A 15,121-nucleotide genomic window follows, 5' to 3' on the forward strand; every position below is an offset into this window, starting at 1 on the left:
ATCTGTTATCTGAAGAAATGTGTATTTGATGGTTTATTTTGTAAGACTAAATCACATAGTGAAATATTTCTATTATAAAGTTGTTTTTTTTTTTTTTTTTTTTTTTTTTTTTTTTTTTGTTCTGACAGCAAATGAATTGGTCTTCTAGCTGCATATGAAATACTTAATATTCCTGGGTATTCTAAATAAACAAATTCAGGTTTTCAGTGTTCTCAATGATTGGTGCTCAGCCAGTGATTTGGTTGTCTTAATTAACATACTGAATACCAGTTGATAATAAAAGCAGCAACACTCAGTTTTTAGGACTTTAGCATTAGCATAATTTTCCTGTTGTGCTCTTTTGAGTAATTAGAGAAATGAATTGTTAGAAACATGGCCTGAATGTTTGGAGGGGGCATTGGGAGATAAGGATAAAGCTTTTCTTAAGAACTGATGGCTAAGCTTTGCCTTCTGTCAGCTCTTGCTGAGGCAGTACTGTCCAGGAACTGAAAATGGAACTTTGCCTTTCTAAATTTTAAATCTTGTGATTATCACCTTTTTTGTTATTGCTCCCCTTCTCCAAACCTCCTTTCTACCCTAACCATTTTAGGCTTGTGGAAGACTTGCCTAAAACATTGCAAAGTTAACTGAGTTGAATATAATATAGTGTGAGACCAAAGTTTTCTGTATGCTTTCAGTTTTGGTAAAAGACCCTTTTTGTGCTTAGATCAGGTTGCTTGGACTTTTTTTTTTTTTTTTTTTTTTTAAGGTGACTTTAGATACTTATGAAATGAGATTGAAATCAGTTTTCCTTTGCTCCTCAAGGTTTGTTTCTGGTTCTTTTCCTTCTGGAAATGTCCTTAGCACGCTGGAGTAGAGGTGTGAAGAGGCAATGCTTCAAATGTGCATATAGCTTGTTGGGCAACCTACAATGTTAATCTACTTCTGTTTACTTGGATTATTGGCAGTGTTCAGGTCTCAGAGCATCTTTACAAATCATCAGGTTTTTAGCTTTTGTTGATTCACTTGGTGCATGCTTGTATTTATACATGCACTTAGACTGGGCAGAACTTTCATGTTTTTGCCATAACTGAGAGGAGTTATGTAACACTGAATTTGTCTTGCTGAACTCTGGTGTTGCTAATAGTCGCTTGAAAGAGTTGATACAACTGTGATTACTGAAGGCATGTGTGCGCGCGCGCACACACACACGTGCGCACATGTTTTTTGTAATACTGCTTTAACTTTTGTTTGAAGTTCCTTAAAATACTGGCATTTAGCATCCATAGGGTGCCATTCTTAGAAACTAGCTTTGGAGGAAAGCTAGTATAATGTATTCTAAAACTTAAATTTTAAGAAAAGTACTAATTACTCTGGATTGTCAAGAGATTCTTACTAACCCTCACAACATGTTGAAAAGGATGTCCTCATCAAATTGCTGACTGTAAAAGAAATTTTAGTAAGGAGTTGCATACAGTATGCTTCAATAGACTAAGTGTAGAGGCATGCTTTTATAGTTGACCTTGAATATTTGCTAATAAAAAAATGTGTGGATTAACAAGCCCGTAAGGTGGGACTGTGACAGAGCTGGTGTTCTGCCTGAGCTATTAAATAATCTTGATGCTGCACCTATGCAAAGCCAGTCAGGTGTCACTCCATGTTTTAGTATGTTGTTTTTCCTGTTACGCAGAGTATCAGGTATCTATAACTATAATTAATGGAGAATTGATTCTGTAGTTCGTTGGTCTCTTATTCAGTGATCTTTCAGAATGCCTTTAACTTTAAATGACAACTGTAACAAAACAAAAGGTTTTTCCTTTTTCAAAGTGGAAGTAGAGGCCTATACTGTCAGCAAAACAGCTTCTTCTCCCCTCTGCTGTTGGATAAGTATTTCTGTGGCTGCTTTTGGTGATGTTATCTTGTGCGGTGCTGCAGTTGAAAATCTATCAAAAGCAATAATTAGCTTTTAACTCCATGAGTTTCCTGATGGAAAACTGGTGCTTACATAAAGAAGACTTGAGCGCAGTATCACCACTTTAGGCAGGAGCCTGTGTTAGCGATGGCTTAAGTTGATTATGGAACTGCTTGCTTCTGAATTTCAGAGTTGATTTACAGAACAAATAGTTGATGGGGAGGCAACTTGTTCAGTACTTTATTTATAGTAAAGCTGATGCTGGAACATGTCATACAGTTTTGAGTTTTGTTCTACAAAAGTGTGGGTTTTTTTCTTTGGTACTCAGAATATGGCAACTTTTAGCTTTGAAGTACCTTGTGAGACTTAACTTTTGTGACATTGACATACAATATTCGGTTTATTTTTATAGGGGCCTTTTGAGTGGTGATTAGGGAGAATTTGTAAAGGCTTGAAAAGTGTGCACTGGGGAAAAATGATCCTACCTCAGCTAGATTTCAGATGTATGAAATGCAACACTCAGTTACTTACCAAGTAAGCTTACTACTACTAAGTAATTTAGTAATTAATCAAGTGTAATGGGAATACCTCAATCATTCCCCAAATGCAGCTGATGGGGCCGCTTTTTAAAACTATTTAATGCTGCATGTGCATAAAGGGATTGTCTTACAAGGATTATTCTAACAAAATATTGCATTACACATGCAATTTTGTTGTGTAAGCCTGCAGCCACTGAGTGGCTATAGGGGAAAAACTCTTAGAGAAGCCTCTTTGAGTATCTCTGAGACAGAGGCTGACTTTTTTTTTTGGGGGGGGGGGGGGGGGGGAAGGAGAGTACTTGCAAGTTAGGTATCTTCTGTTGCAACTGTTTGTTGCTCCCTAGTTTCAGAATTCTTTTTGCAACCCTAGTCTCTAGGTGAAAATTTCAGTTCTGTAATTCAAAACATCAGCCTTCAAGGGTAAGTACTTGTTCAGTATTTTCCATATGATCTTAACTGTACTATATTAAATATTATTTTTACAAAAGCATTTGGTTGGATACCTTCTGTTCTTTGACTTAATTTTAAATTGCAGAAGTTTCACCAAGTGTTTAACTTCTGAGGACAGTAGTAAAGGGCTTTTTGTTCCAACCTCCAGTTGGTTGCATATAATACTTCCCTGTTAGCTTTTTCAGGTCTGGTTATGTCACTGGTTGTTGATAGAAATATATCCTACTGACTTAACAATTCTGTTAAGTGATATCTTTGAGCTTAATTTCAGATTCATATGTCTGAACTGTTCCTCTGCATCTCATAGATCAGTCTCCAAAACTGGTGCTGAAACACCATTAATGACTTGTTCTCTTTATTTTGGTTATAGTCTTTGTCAACACTGATTGTCTTTCCTGGCAAGTTTTCCTAGGTTAGCAGAACCACCATATATCTACTTTTAAGCCAGCCGTAACTGTTTGAGTACACTTGCATTGGTACAGATGGACACATCCTTAGCATTTGACTATGCCATTTTATCTCCTTTTCTAATTTGCTGTGTGTGGTTTGAAATGCTGGAATGATTCAGTGGTGTAAGAAGTATTTTTGCCTGTGTGTATTTTTTTCAAATTTGTCCTCAACTCTGGCTGCTTAGACGTGTGCTACTGTTTAGGTTTTCACTCATTTTGGCTATAGGCTATATATTTGGCTACAAACTGACTTTGCAATATATATTTCTGGAGCTTGGGGATGTTGTGACAGTTGTTCAGTGCTGCAAAAATGGAAGTTAGAGAATCTTAATAGGCAAATTGAGTAGGCCTAACAAGATTGAGACCACATTCAAAAGTAACGCTACATCGGAATTGCTATGACATTGAATCGCAGCCTTGGAGCACTAGGTATGTGGGTGGTTTTCTGTCATGGAAATGAAATGTTTTGGTGATCATGAGGTTATTTTACCTAGTGGCAGCATAGTGCCATTGGTTAATGTGCTAGACTTGGTAGATTTTTTTTATCTTAAGAAACAAAACTATGGCTTATTGATTTCACTGGTTAGCAGATCATCTTGAGAAGGTTAGTAAAATGCTTAAAATGGAGGGAGACTGGAGTATCTTCCTGCTTCTCTGTGTGAAGCTTCTCTTGTGTGGAAAAAGGTTCAGAAATCAAACAGAAGTGGACAAAACTTCAGAAAAATGTCAGTTGAACTGAGTTTAAAAAAACCCCAACTTAGTGTATACTGCTTTACAAAATGAAGTGTCATCATGAGCAACAGATTGGCATTTATGAGAGGCTTTCACTTGAAATGGTTGTATTTGAATATGTAATCCAACCTTTGTGTTGTGCTCTTCTATTAGTGTTGAAAGAGTGCAGGGTTTATGAATCAATGCGCTTTTATGGTTGTGCTATTAGTGTCGTGGTACCAGTACCTGTCTGGCTTTTGTCATTCTGGTTCTCAATATGTAAGATATGAAAAAAAATAACTGAACTTAAACCTGTTGTTGTTTGGTATCTGTTTTGTGTTATGCCAGGCCAGGTGACAAAAGGAATTGGTTTAGTTTGTGTGTTCAGCTGCTTCAAGATGCCTTAAGTGCTGTGGGACGCTTGTGCAGAATAATTGTATTGGAAAGGTTTTCCTGACCATGGTCAACTTTCATGTCCCCGCAGTAATTACATGCTGGTGATCTTTCCCAGCGATGGCTGTATGCTATGTTCCCTTAGAGTATTAGACTCCAGATTCAAAGTCAAGATATCTAGACCCTCACACTCCTAACATAAATTCTATGGGTAGTTTGTGTTTTATTGCTTTCCCCCCTTTCAAAAGGAAATACAGCAGTTCTCAAAACTTGGTGAATTTTATTAGTTAGGTGACTGAGGCAGTACTGAGTACTTGGCCTAATTTTTCATAACAAAGTTAATAAATTTGTTTTTTAAAAGCCTGTTGCACAGCATGCCTTTTATGGGTTATCATCTCTGAATCAACTATTCTGATGCTAGCTTCTCAAGTTCTTTAGGATACACTTTTAAGTCATGTCTCCAGAAACCCTGTACTTAAATTGTATAAATTAGTTTTCAGTGTGAGGGGTCAGTGATCTTGCAGTCAAGTGTCAGTGCTGCTCAAGCTAGAAAAGTTGAGTTGTCTTGCATAATGGAAAGTGTGAAAGCTTGCCAGGTGTATACAAAGATGGCATGCAATTTCTCATGCAAAGTTATGGAGCATGCTCTGACACAGGTGTTTCAGGGCTTTTGGGGAGAATTGCTATTACCTTTATACTGTTGCATGTATGTAGACTAGCATACTCTTAAACGATTAAGCCAAAACTGAGTCTAGATTAGAGCACTTTAGTAAAAAGTAAACTAGAAAATACTAGGAGGGTTTGCTTTGAAACATAGTAAGAGGTTGTCTCTGCTGGTATTTTGCTGCTTAGTGCTGTTCACTGATGAGGGTTTTTAACCTACTGGTACTTATTTTCTCTAAACCTCTTATTAAATTGTATTTTCCTCTAAAGTCGTTTGGCGTAGCAGAGTTGGCCTATAGATGGGCTAAAACCCGAGTTGCTTTTTCAGTTGGGTCAATGGTCTATTCACTTGCAGTGGGATGCAAATGAAGTCCCTTGTGCATGCATGTGCTTGCATGTTTTAAGTTTGCTCTTATGTGTCTAGGATAGAATCATAGAATGGTAAGGTTGGAAGGGACCTCTGGAGATCATCTAGTCCAACCCTCAGCGTAGCCCATATGGGGATTGAACCCGTAACCTTGGCATTAGCAGCACCACGCTCTAACCAACTGAGCTAAACCTGCCCCCTGATAGCAGATCTCTCGGTTCCCTAGGGAAGAGATGTTGAACAACACGAAATACATGGACATATTTCTAGTAATCCTAGTGGGAACTCGGTTTCCAGTGCCAGGCAGTAAGGCTTTATAAATGGCTAAACCTGGAGAAGACAAGTGTGGATGATATTGTCTTTAACTGCTAGAATTAAATTCAGTGAAAATAACATAATTACTGTCTTACCTGGTGAAGTGCTTCCTAGACTTGCACTAAAGTGGTGCTTCTTGAGTGTTAACAGTTCTCCTGTACAGGACTCCTGCATACAATGGCAGGATATCTCTGGGCTGGAAGAAAATCATGAATGCTCCAGCCAGATTAACAAATACATGTTCCTGAAAGATAGAGATTGCCGAAAGCTAAGAGTTGATAATGAACATACCAAGTCTCAACAGTAAAGACCTAGTTATCCTATTTGCAGGTAAAATACTATGAATACCTTCAGAGTAGTTCTTGTCATATAAGTGTTAGATTGTGGGGTTGTGGGGGTTTTTTGAATGCTTTTGTTTTCAGTTGGCAGCTGCCAAAAACAAACTCTTCGTGGATGTTATTGAACAGTCTCTGTATGGATGCTATTAAGAAGAATCTACTCAAAATGGTTCTTATCCCAGCCAGCACAATTGACCTCTTTGAAATATTTGAGTTCAGTGCTTCTGGGAGCTTTGACTGTGGAATTGGGTAAATGGGAAATCTAATTGAAACAAGGAGAAGAATGATGTGAACGGTACACAACTTCTGAAAGCGTGAGTCTCTGCAGCATGGATCCGTTCTGAGGTTTGTGTGCGACTGCAGTGCTGGTGTAGCAGTGGTACTGGGCACTGACTACCTTTAACACTGTACACTGGCAGTGTGTGCCTTTCATACCTGTTTTCTTTCATTTTCTTTGACAACAACAGCTTTTCTTTAATAGCCTTTCCAAACACTGAGGACAGTGTTTCTATCATTGTTTAAATAGTCTTACTGTTTGCTGCATCTCAGTGTTCTGAGGTGTATCAAAGCCCAGAGCTGAAAAGTTAGTATCACCACTGCTGAAGAGGTGCTTTAAACAAATGAATTTCAGAACAGATCTCATTATTAGTTCAGCTTCAGATTAAAGCCTTTGGTAGCTTAACAATGTGAGATCTTTTCCAGTAGAAGGAAGCTAAAAGATAATATTAAACAAGCTTGAAAGTGACTTTGGGTTTTAGCATCCCTTCTCCAAACGTGATTCAGTCTCTGTGTAGTGAGACAGAGTAGGCCTTATGAGAATCAACATTACCTGACTCTATGATAGTGTCTAGATCTGCTGTCTTTCTGATATTGGGTGATTTAGTTACTTGTGATAGCAGGAAAGTTAAGGCTTGTCAACACTGAGGACTAAAACATAGTGTTTTTTTCTGTGAAATGGACAGATGAGAACCTGAGATGCGTGCAGTCCAGAGGACTTAGTATAGAGAAATCTGTGCATGACTGGTTTGGAGCCCTAACTCTGAATTCCTTTAAGAAATTTGGGGGGAGAAAGGGATGTGGTGATGGTAGGTTTCATAATAGTGAGTTGATTTTGGTACAGGCATGAAACAACTTGTTTTCTAAGATCCCCTCTTTGAATTGCAAGGGTCCTAAATTCAAGGCTTGCTTGATATTAGAACTCTGAATTACCTGGAACATACAGATGTCACCATGTTTTCAATCACTCTTTAACATAGGAATTGTGTAGCATAAATACAATTTGTATAAACTAAAAACAGATTTTAATTTAAAGATATTGAAGCATAACTAAGCCAGATGATCAGGTCAAAATCTGACCTGAATAAATCAACTTTTTAGGTGTGTTCCTGTAGTGACTGCCTGATACTTCTATGTCTAGCAGTTCCAGTCTAATTTTTTTTACTGCTTGTTAATTCTTTTTTTTCTAATAGTTATACATTTTTGCTTTAATAGAGTATCTTTTCACTTAACTCAGGCTTCTGAACTTCTTGGTTGTGTCTGCCAAAGAGAATGGGCATTTAGTATTTCAAGCAGAAGTATTTCAGAGGAGTATTTCTGTAGTGCAAAATTTGTACTTTGAAATCTTTCCATGGAGTAAAAGTATCTTAATACTGAGGTTTTGTTTTTGTGAGGATGGTTTTGTTACATGTTTGAGAGGTTGGAGAGGAAATTAATGAAATGAGATCATGTTAGGAACTGAACTGAAGTTTAAAAGAAAGTGCTGGATTAGCTTTACCACAGTGCTGCTTTCCTTGAAAGGACAGTCTTAAATCTTTTGTCTTAAGAGAAAGTTCTTTGTAAAGTGAGAGTGTACATACTGAGGTTGGCAGGGTGATAAGGGAAGTTGAGAATTTTTCTGATAATGCAAAATTATATTTGATACAGTAATCTGCAGCTCTGAGAAATGTATTGGCTAATGAAGGTTAGATGAAGTGTGGCAAAATGAAAATGGATGAGTAGGGAGAATTAAGGAAAAAGGAACGTGTTTTTGAAAGTAATGTAAATTTGGAAGTTTATGTTATATTGTAACTTAATAGGATTGGGGTAAAATGCTTAAGATAATTGGAAAAGAAATATACCATAGCAGTCTGAAAGCATTTTTTCAAAATGTTGCCTTGAGGTTACAGTTGCAGGCACATAAATGTTTTGGTAATTAGGAGATGGGAGAGTATCATAGATGTCTGAGTGAGTTGCCAGGGAGTAGGGTTTGACTGTTCAGTCTGTTCAAGTACAGGAAAGAGGTGGTTATATAAGGCTGGGAGAGTGAAATTCGCATCAAAAGGAGGTATTTCTTCACATGAGTGATAGTGCACCTGTAAAACTCCTTGTAAGAATTCTATGCATATTGAAAGGGAAGTGGAGGTACTTGGAAGAAATCCATTGGGGCAGATTTAGCTCAGTTGGTTAGAGCGTGGTGCTGCTAATGCCAAGTTTGTGGGTTCAGTCCCCATATGGGCTATGCTGAGGATTGGACTAGATAGATGATCTCCAGAGGTCCCTTCCAACCTTACCATTCTATGAAAGTTGTCAATAGACAAATCAAATTATGCTCTGGAAAACTCATGAAAATCGTTGGAGGCTGAAGAATACTTTGGCAGGTAGAATACTATGTTGTCTGTTCACTTTTGGTGATGGAGGAAGCTTGGGTCATATTAAGAAAGTGGAAGAATCTGAGCCAAGAATTGCAACAGAAAAGAAAAAAGACTGTGTGACTGAACTTTTTGTAAATTGTGTGGTTTTAAATATATTAATATACATATATACACACACAGAATTAAAGTGAAATGTTGTAAGCGTTTGTGAGAATAGGAAAAAACTCATTTAATTTGGTCTTTGCATTTAGCGTAAGAAAAAACAAGGAAGAAACTTCTAATTTTTCTGGATTTCTTTTTCACTTTCTTTTTACTAGCAAAACCAAATAGGAAGCTGACGTTCCTGTACTTGGCCAATGATGTCATACAGAACAGCAAAAGGAAAGGACCAGAATTTACAAAAGATTTTGCTCCAGTAATAGTGGAGGCTTTTAAACATGTTTCAAGGTACAGTAAACTATGTCATGTGCAGTCTCCTTTGTACTGTATTTGAAAGGAAAAATCTTTCTAGAGAAGTCCACAATTAATATCTTCTGGCCCAGCTAATCCTCATACGCTAATTCTGTACTTGAAGTCTTGTTAATTTATTCAGAGTTCTTTTGATCCTGAGAAATTTTAAAGTTGTTAGATGATTTGGTTCCCTCACACCACTACCACCAAATACTAAGCTACAACTTGATATTTCTCATTACTGCTGTTGCATGATATTTTTTTCCCCCTAGCAGCCATCCTTCTCGTTGCAGGAGTAGAATGCTAGAGTCTCAAAATGGTATTCTTTTTAAATACTGTTTTACAGTCCTAAGGCCATATCTTAATACCAATATATTTACAAGGCTTGCATAATAAGCTTACAAGGATTGATTTACAGGTTGAACAGAGAGAGGAATCGAGCATTGGTGTCTTTTTGGTGAATTTGTTGGGACATCTTTGACTGTTTTTTGTTTCCTTTTCTGTAAAACGTGGTTTTATTGTTTTGTGAAGCTATTGAACTTTCGATTCTTTGGCATTGGTAAAGTATGCTAAGATCTTTGTGTGAAGGGTAATTACTGTTGCAATTACAATTGTGTTGTATTTTGACCTAATGCTGATTTTATTTTTTTTTCCTTGTAACAGCGAGTCTGATGAGAGTTGTAAGAAACATCTTGGCAGAGTGCTCTCTATCTGGGAAGAAAGGTCTGTTTATGAAAATGATGTATTAGAACAACTTAGGCAAGCTTTGTGTAAGTATTTTGTGTGTGCATAAAGATTCAGTCTCTTGCTTGAAATGTTATTTCCCTGACTCCTCAGTTTTTTTCAATTTAGATGGAGACAGAAAGGTCAGGAAGCGAACTTACGAACAGATAAAAGTTGATGAAAATAACTGTTCACCTCAAAGTTCTCCCACTGATCCTCCACAGGTAACAGCATGTTTATAAAATTCTATAGTGGCATATAGTTTGGTATACGATTTCTCAGTTGCTGTTTATTTTTAAATAGTTTTTGCTTTTTTGCCCCTTCCATCTCTCTACACTGAGATACTTACGGGCTGGATCAGTGTTCAACATCTAGAAAATTGCAATGAGGATGATTCCATCCCTATTTTGGATCCACATGATTCTAATATGCCCTGATAGGATGTAAAATTTCCACAGTGCTGTGCTTAGTTGTACTTTAGGACCTATATTAGCTTCATAAAAAGACTGCTATACTTTTATTTATCTCAACAACTTCCTTGTATCAAGGTGAGATGGATCTTACTGGTTACAGCATTTTATTTCCTGAAGGTATCTCATGCTGGGAATCTTCATTCTTCTGTGAAAAGGCTGCTTAACATTATAGTGATATTTGGGCAGTGTGAAAGAACTGTGGGCTTTGGAACAGTGTGTAGTTAAATAAAAAATAAAATTCTCATTATCTAATTTGTCCTTGCAAGGTGTAATCCACTGAAGTGTTTTGAACAAAATCTGTTTACTTTGCCTCCTAAAGCTTCGTTTTTGAAATACTTTAGTTACAGGTTGGAGCTAGGAGGCAAAACTACAAGAAAGTTAATTATTTTTTAAATGTGTGTAGGAAAATGAAAGGTACTATAAAATAATCATTAGTGTCAAAAATACAAGGTTAGTAGCTAGTCCTGGGGCAAGAATTTAAATATATCTCTGTTTTAGGAAGATTACTTTTAAAACTAAGAAGAAGGCGATGTTGTGCTGAGAATTAATATCTTGATTTTTATTTTTTTTCAGTCTGAGAAGACTGTTTGTGCTGATACTGTAAATGCTTTTTAAAAATACTGTCAAGCTGTGTTCTGTAAGCTTTCAATGAGGTATTGGTCTGTATTAGGTTTTATTTTTATGAAATAGCTCTCAATCTTGCATGCTTTTTTCAGACCACAGATCTTATTAGAGCATTGCAAGAACTAGAAAATGCTGCCTCAGGGGATGCAGCGGTTCATCAAAGGATAGCCTCTTTGCCTATAGAGGTCCAAGATGTGTCACTATTAGACAGAATAACAGGTGAGGTTTGGGGATCTGATGACTGAAATGCTGATATGAGAACTTAGAAACATATAATGAAATCTTGCTTTACTTATTTCTCTCTGCTTGCCTTTTAGATAAGGAATCTGGAGAGCAACTTTCCAAAATGGTAGATGATGCATGTATGTTGCTGGCTGATTACAATGGCAGGTTGGCAGCTGAAATAGATGATAGAAAACAGCTAACTCGAATGTTGTCAGACTTTCTGCGATGTCAAAAAGAATTCCTTGCAGAGAAAGAACATAAGCTGGAAGTGCGTAACATTTTATTTTAGTCCATTCTTCACTAAAGCTTGATCTTGCAAATGTTTTTAGTTTGTTTAAACAAATTTTTTCTCCGAAGGCAAATATTTAATCACCAGTCTTAGTCTTTTCTTCCAGCAGATTATTAACAGGAATTCTTTGGCTTTGGTATTCTATAACTATTAAACCAGCTTGACATTGGGTAGTATTACAGTTGTAATCACTTCACTATTTGTCTTTTTTCACATGTTCTGTCTTGATTACATAGAGAGACTTAATTTGTCTAGTGTAGTGAAGTTTGTACCATTCACAGTAGAACTTAATTCTCCATGCAGCAATGTTTTTCTGCTCATTTAGACGGTCTTATGTGCTGCATGGTTTAATATCCTGTTTTGTGATAAGGGCTCTCATTGGTGGAGAAGACTTGTATTTTTGAAGCCACTTCAAGAGTTTAAAAACTGATTTTGGCAAAACTTCAGCATAATGAGAGATGCCCAGGGCAAACAGTTCAGTATGAGTAGATGATTGAGTTACTCCATTCCTTGCTACTGCTAGTCATCTCTCTTCCTTTCCTGCCTCATAATCCTGTCAAGCCCCCAGGTGAACATCGTACCCATCCTAAATGGGAAGTAACACATGAAATTAGGAACTTTTAAGTCCTTTGTCTCAGCTTTGAGGTGTGGGTACCAGCACTATCTTGGGTATTGCAGGAAGAGAATTGAAGCTTCATCTTCTTGCAAGGGAAGGTATCTGTATAGTTGCAGTGGACTAACTGCAGCATGTGCATATAGTTCTTACATGGTGCACAAATGAATTGCTTTTCAGGTTGCACAGGCCTATCATGAAAACTGTTTTTACTTCTGTTTCTTTGCCCTTTTATAACTTTATATCTTGCATTCAGGTTTTTTAGTGTCTTGATGCAGGAAAATACTGTTCATGATTCTGTCTGAAGAGATCAGTCAGCTCAGTTGCATCATTCCTGGACTATTCTTATTTTCTGACTTGCTTCCTTTGCTCTGTGCCTTACAGAAAAGTGATTGATTGAAGGTTCTTCCTGCAAAGCTGGTATTTATGTTCATCTGAGGGAAGGATATCTGTCAACTTCAGTTTAGATACTGCACAGTGTAATGTTGATTGCGGAAGCAACCGAACCAGAAACAATATAATTTGGAAGATGAATGAACAAGAAGCTTTAAGCTTCTAGTCATCTGCTGTGCTTTTCCTGTGTATGTGAACCTGTGATATGTTTGAAGGACAGAGATTCCCACAGTACTGATGTGGAACTGATTGTCTTGAGGCACTTGCATTTCTCTGATGATGATGATTATCTGCAGTTACAACCTGTTTAGGTATAGTAGACCACTGGGAGAATGAATTGATGAAAACATACTGACTTACTCCTTCAGACAGATTTATACTTTCATGATACCAAAGAGCTTGATGCCTCAGAAATTATAAGAGTGCAGCTGTGAAAGATTACACTTCTTTTTTTTTTTTTGACTCAAACAATTTAATTTCTCTTTAATAGACCAAAGAGTTCTCTGTAAGAGAAAGGAGCTGCTAATTCCCAGGCTGTCATGGTCCTTTTAACTGGATCCTTATAACTGGTTATAAAAAATAACTTCTTGAATTAACAATTCAAGAATCTTACTCTAATACAGCACAATTCCAGTCTTGGACTGATTCACAAGGCAAGTGCTGTCATCTTCAGTAACAGCAGCAGTCTGTTTTAAACAAATGAAGGCCTATAATGTTGAAGTAGACTTGCAGAATCTTTAGGCTGCTTAATGTGGTATAAATGCAAGCTACTAATAAAGACCTATAAGCCAAGGTGGTGTGGACTGAAGGCTCTAATAGAGTTGTTAGCCAAGAGATTATAAAAAGCAAGAATATAAAATCAAGCTTCTAAATTTGTTAGGTGAGTTTTTTCTTATGCTCACTACCTGTAGCCACTTCCAAACTTGGGAACTGGATGGAGGCTGATAATCTGAAGTTTTGAAATGTAAGATCAGGTTGTGTTTCTGATATTATCTTTAGGGTTATCTGACAGAATTTCTGTTCTTTATTTTTAAGCAGTATCTTCTAAGGTAAATACCACTTACCTGTAGTCAAATACTCATCTATTTTTCTGAAGCAAGGACTTGGTTTCTGCAAGCTCGGAGAACACCGTACCTCAGACTCGGCATTGCTTTTTGGCTTCTCATTTGAAATAGCACTGGAAAAGAGCTTGCCGCTTAATTCTTTGAGAATGTATCTCTTGGACTGAATGTTCCTAGATTGCGTCTCAAGCTTAACTTCTGGCAAAATTCATTGTTCCTAGACAAGCTGATTTCCTTTGGTAGAGTTGTGAATATTGACTCTCTTCTGAGTATAATAGTTTCTCTAGGTTGTAACATACCAAGACTTCATTTTTTCTGAATTTGTATCACCCATCTGTCACTATACTGTTAATACACTTTGTGATTACTCTATCAAACCCACATATGTTAAGAAATAAGTGGTTATATTAGTGGAATCTTGAAATATAACCTTCTATTGACCTGGTTTAACAGTATTAGAATTTGAAATCCTAGAGAATTCTTGCTGACTATAAACCTGGAGCTTTAGACCTAAATTTGCAGATCTTCTGAAGACAATTTACAGGTAAGTAACTGAGTAATCTATTTTTGAATTAATACTTTCTAAAAATAGCAGCTTTATGTTTATATCTAAATAATTTCATGATTCCCATAAATATCAAGGTAGTGTATGTATTGACATTAAATCTTGACAGAAAATTTTGACCACAGATAAATAACACTAGGTATCATGTCTGCACAAAAAAGTAACCATACTGCTTGTTAGGTGACTGTCATAACTCTGCTCTGGGTAAGTAGTGTCATATTTGACTCTTAAATTGTTTTCTTTAATGTCTGTCTAGCTTCTGTTGCAGGTGGTGGACATGGACGTATCTTCTAATGATGTCACCCTCCATTAGTACACACATCCTGCTAAAAATAAATTTCAGAATCAAAATCCTGTATTGTCTGTTGTTTTTGAAAACTGAAGAGGAGATATTCTGTAACAATTTATACCAAACCTATGCTATTTTCATCTGTATTCTCACAAACATTACTGAGTTTATGCCCAAGATGGATAAGTTGTGCTCCTTTTTTTTGAACACAAAAGCTTTCACATGTTTGTGGGTAAAATTCATAGATCCTTTTAGTTAAATTGTGTGGAATTCAGATTGCACTTTCATTGAAGTTACTGTTACCAAAGGGGAAAGAGCTGTGAAAGTAACACTTCATGTGAAGTGATGGATGTGGAATTTGCCCTTCCCAAGCACAATAAGGAACTTACATTTTATCAGTTTACATCTATTTTACATTTTATGTAGGTAATGAATGTAGATGCATTTTATACTTCTGTGGCCCTTAAAAAAAAAAATCTTTCTAAATAGCATTTTTCCTTCATTTTAAATGTTAAATGAGTAAATGCTAAAAGCTAAGTGTGTTTTGGTTGTATCTGGAAGCTTCTATAGGATTTACAAATAGATGTCATTCTGCCCATTAGAGAAAACGAATACTTGTTGTGGAGTGATACTGTAGGAAGCATTTTTGCAGAACTTTGAAGACTAGTAT

General features: G+C 36.7%; 1 protein-coding gene across 4 annotated transcripts in view; it reads left to right on the forward strand.

The window, feature by feature from the left end:
* Positions 1–15,121, forward strand: part of RPRD1A (regulation of nuclear pre-mRNA domain containing 1A) — a 44,387-nt gene that overhangs the window by 1,826 nt on the left and 27,440 nt on the right. Inside the window, exons 2-8 of one of the 4 annotated variants that reach the window (XR_009957625.1) lie at positions 9,064–9,193; positions 9,860–9,966; positions 10,049–10,143; positions 11,109–11,235; positions 11,334–11,509; positions 12,528–14,141; positions 14,419–14,477. Coding sequence is in view for 3 of the 4 variants with exons in the window: in XM_062569640.1 (XP_062425624.1) it covers positions 9,064–9,193; positions 9,860–9,966; positions 10,049–10,143; positions 11,109–11,235; positions 11,334–11,509; positions 14,419–14,475 (692 nt within the window). In the remaining variant the exon portion in view is untranslated. Of the gene's footprint in view, positions 1–9,063; positions 9,194–9,859; positions 9,967–10,048; positions 10,144–11,108; positions 11,236–11,333; positions 11,510–12,527; positions 14,629–15,121 lie in introns of those variants that run through there. The other 3 variants (XM_062569640.1, XM_062569641.1, XM_062569639.1) reach the window with 3 other exon arrangements.

The sequence above is a fragment of the Rhea pennata genome, chromosome 2 (assembly GCF_028389875.1).
Source record: "Rhea pennata isolate bPtePen1 chromosome 2, bPtePen1.pri, whole genome shotgun sequence".
Lineage (NCBI taxonomy): Eukaryota > Metazoa > Chordata > Aves > Rheiformes > Rheidae > Rhea > Rhea pennata.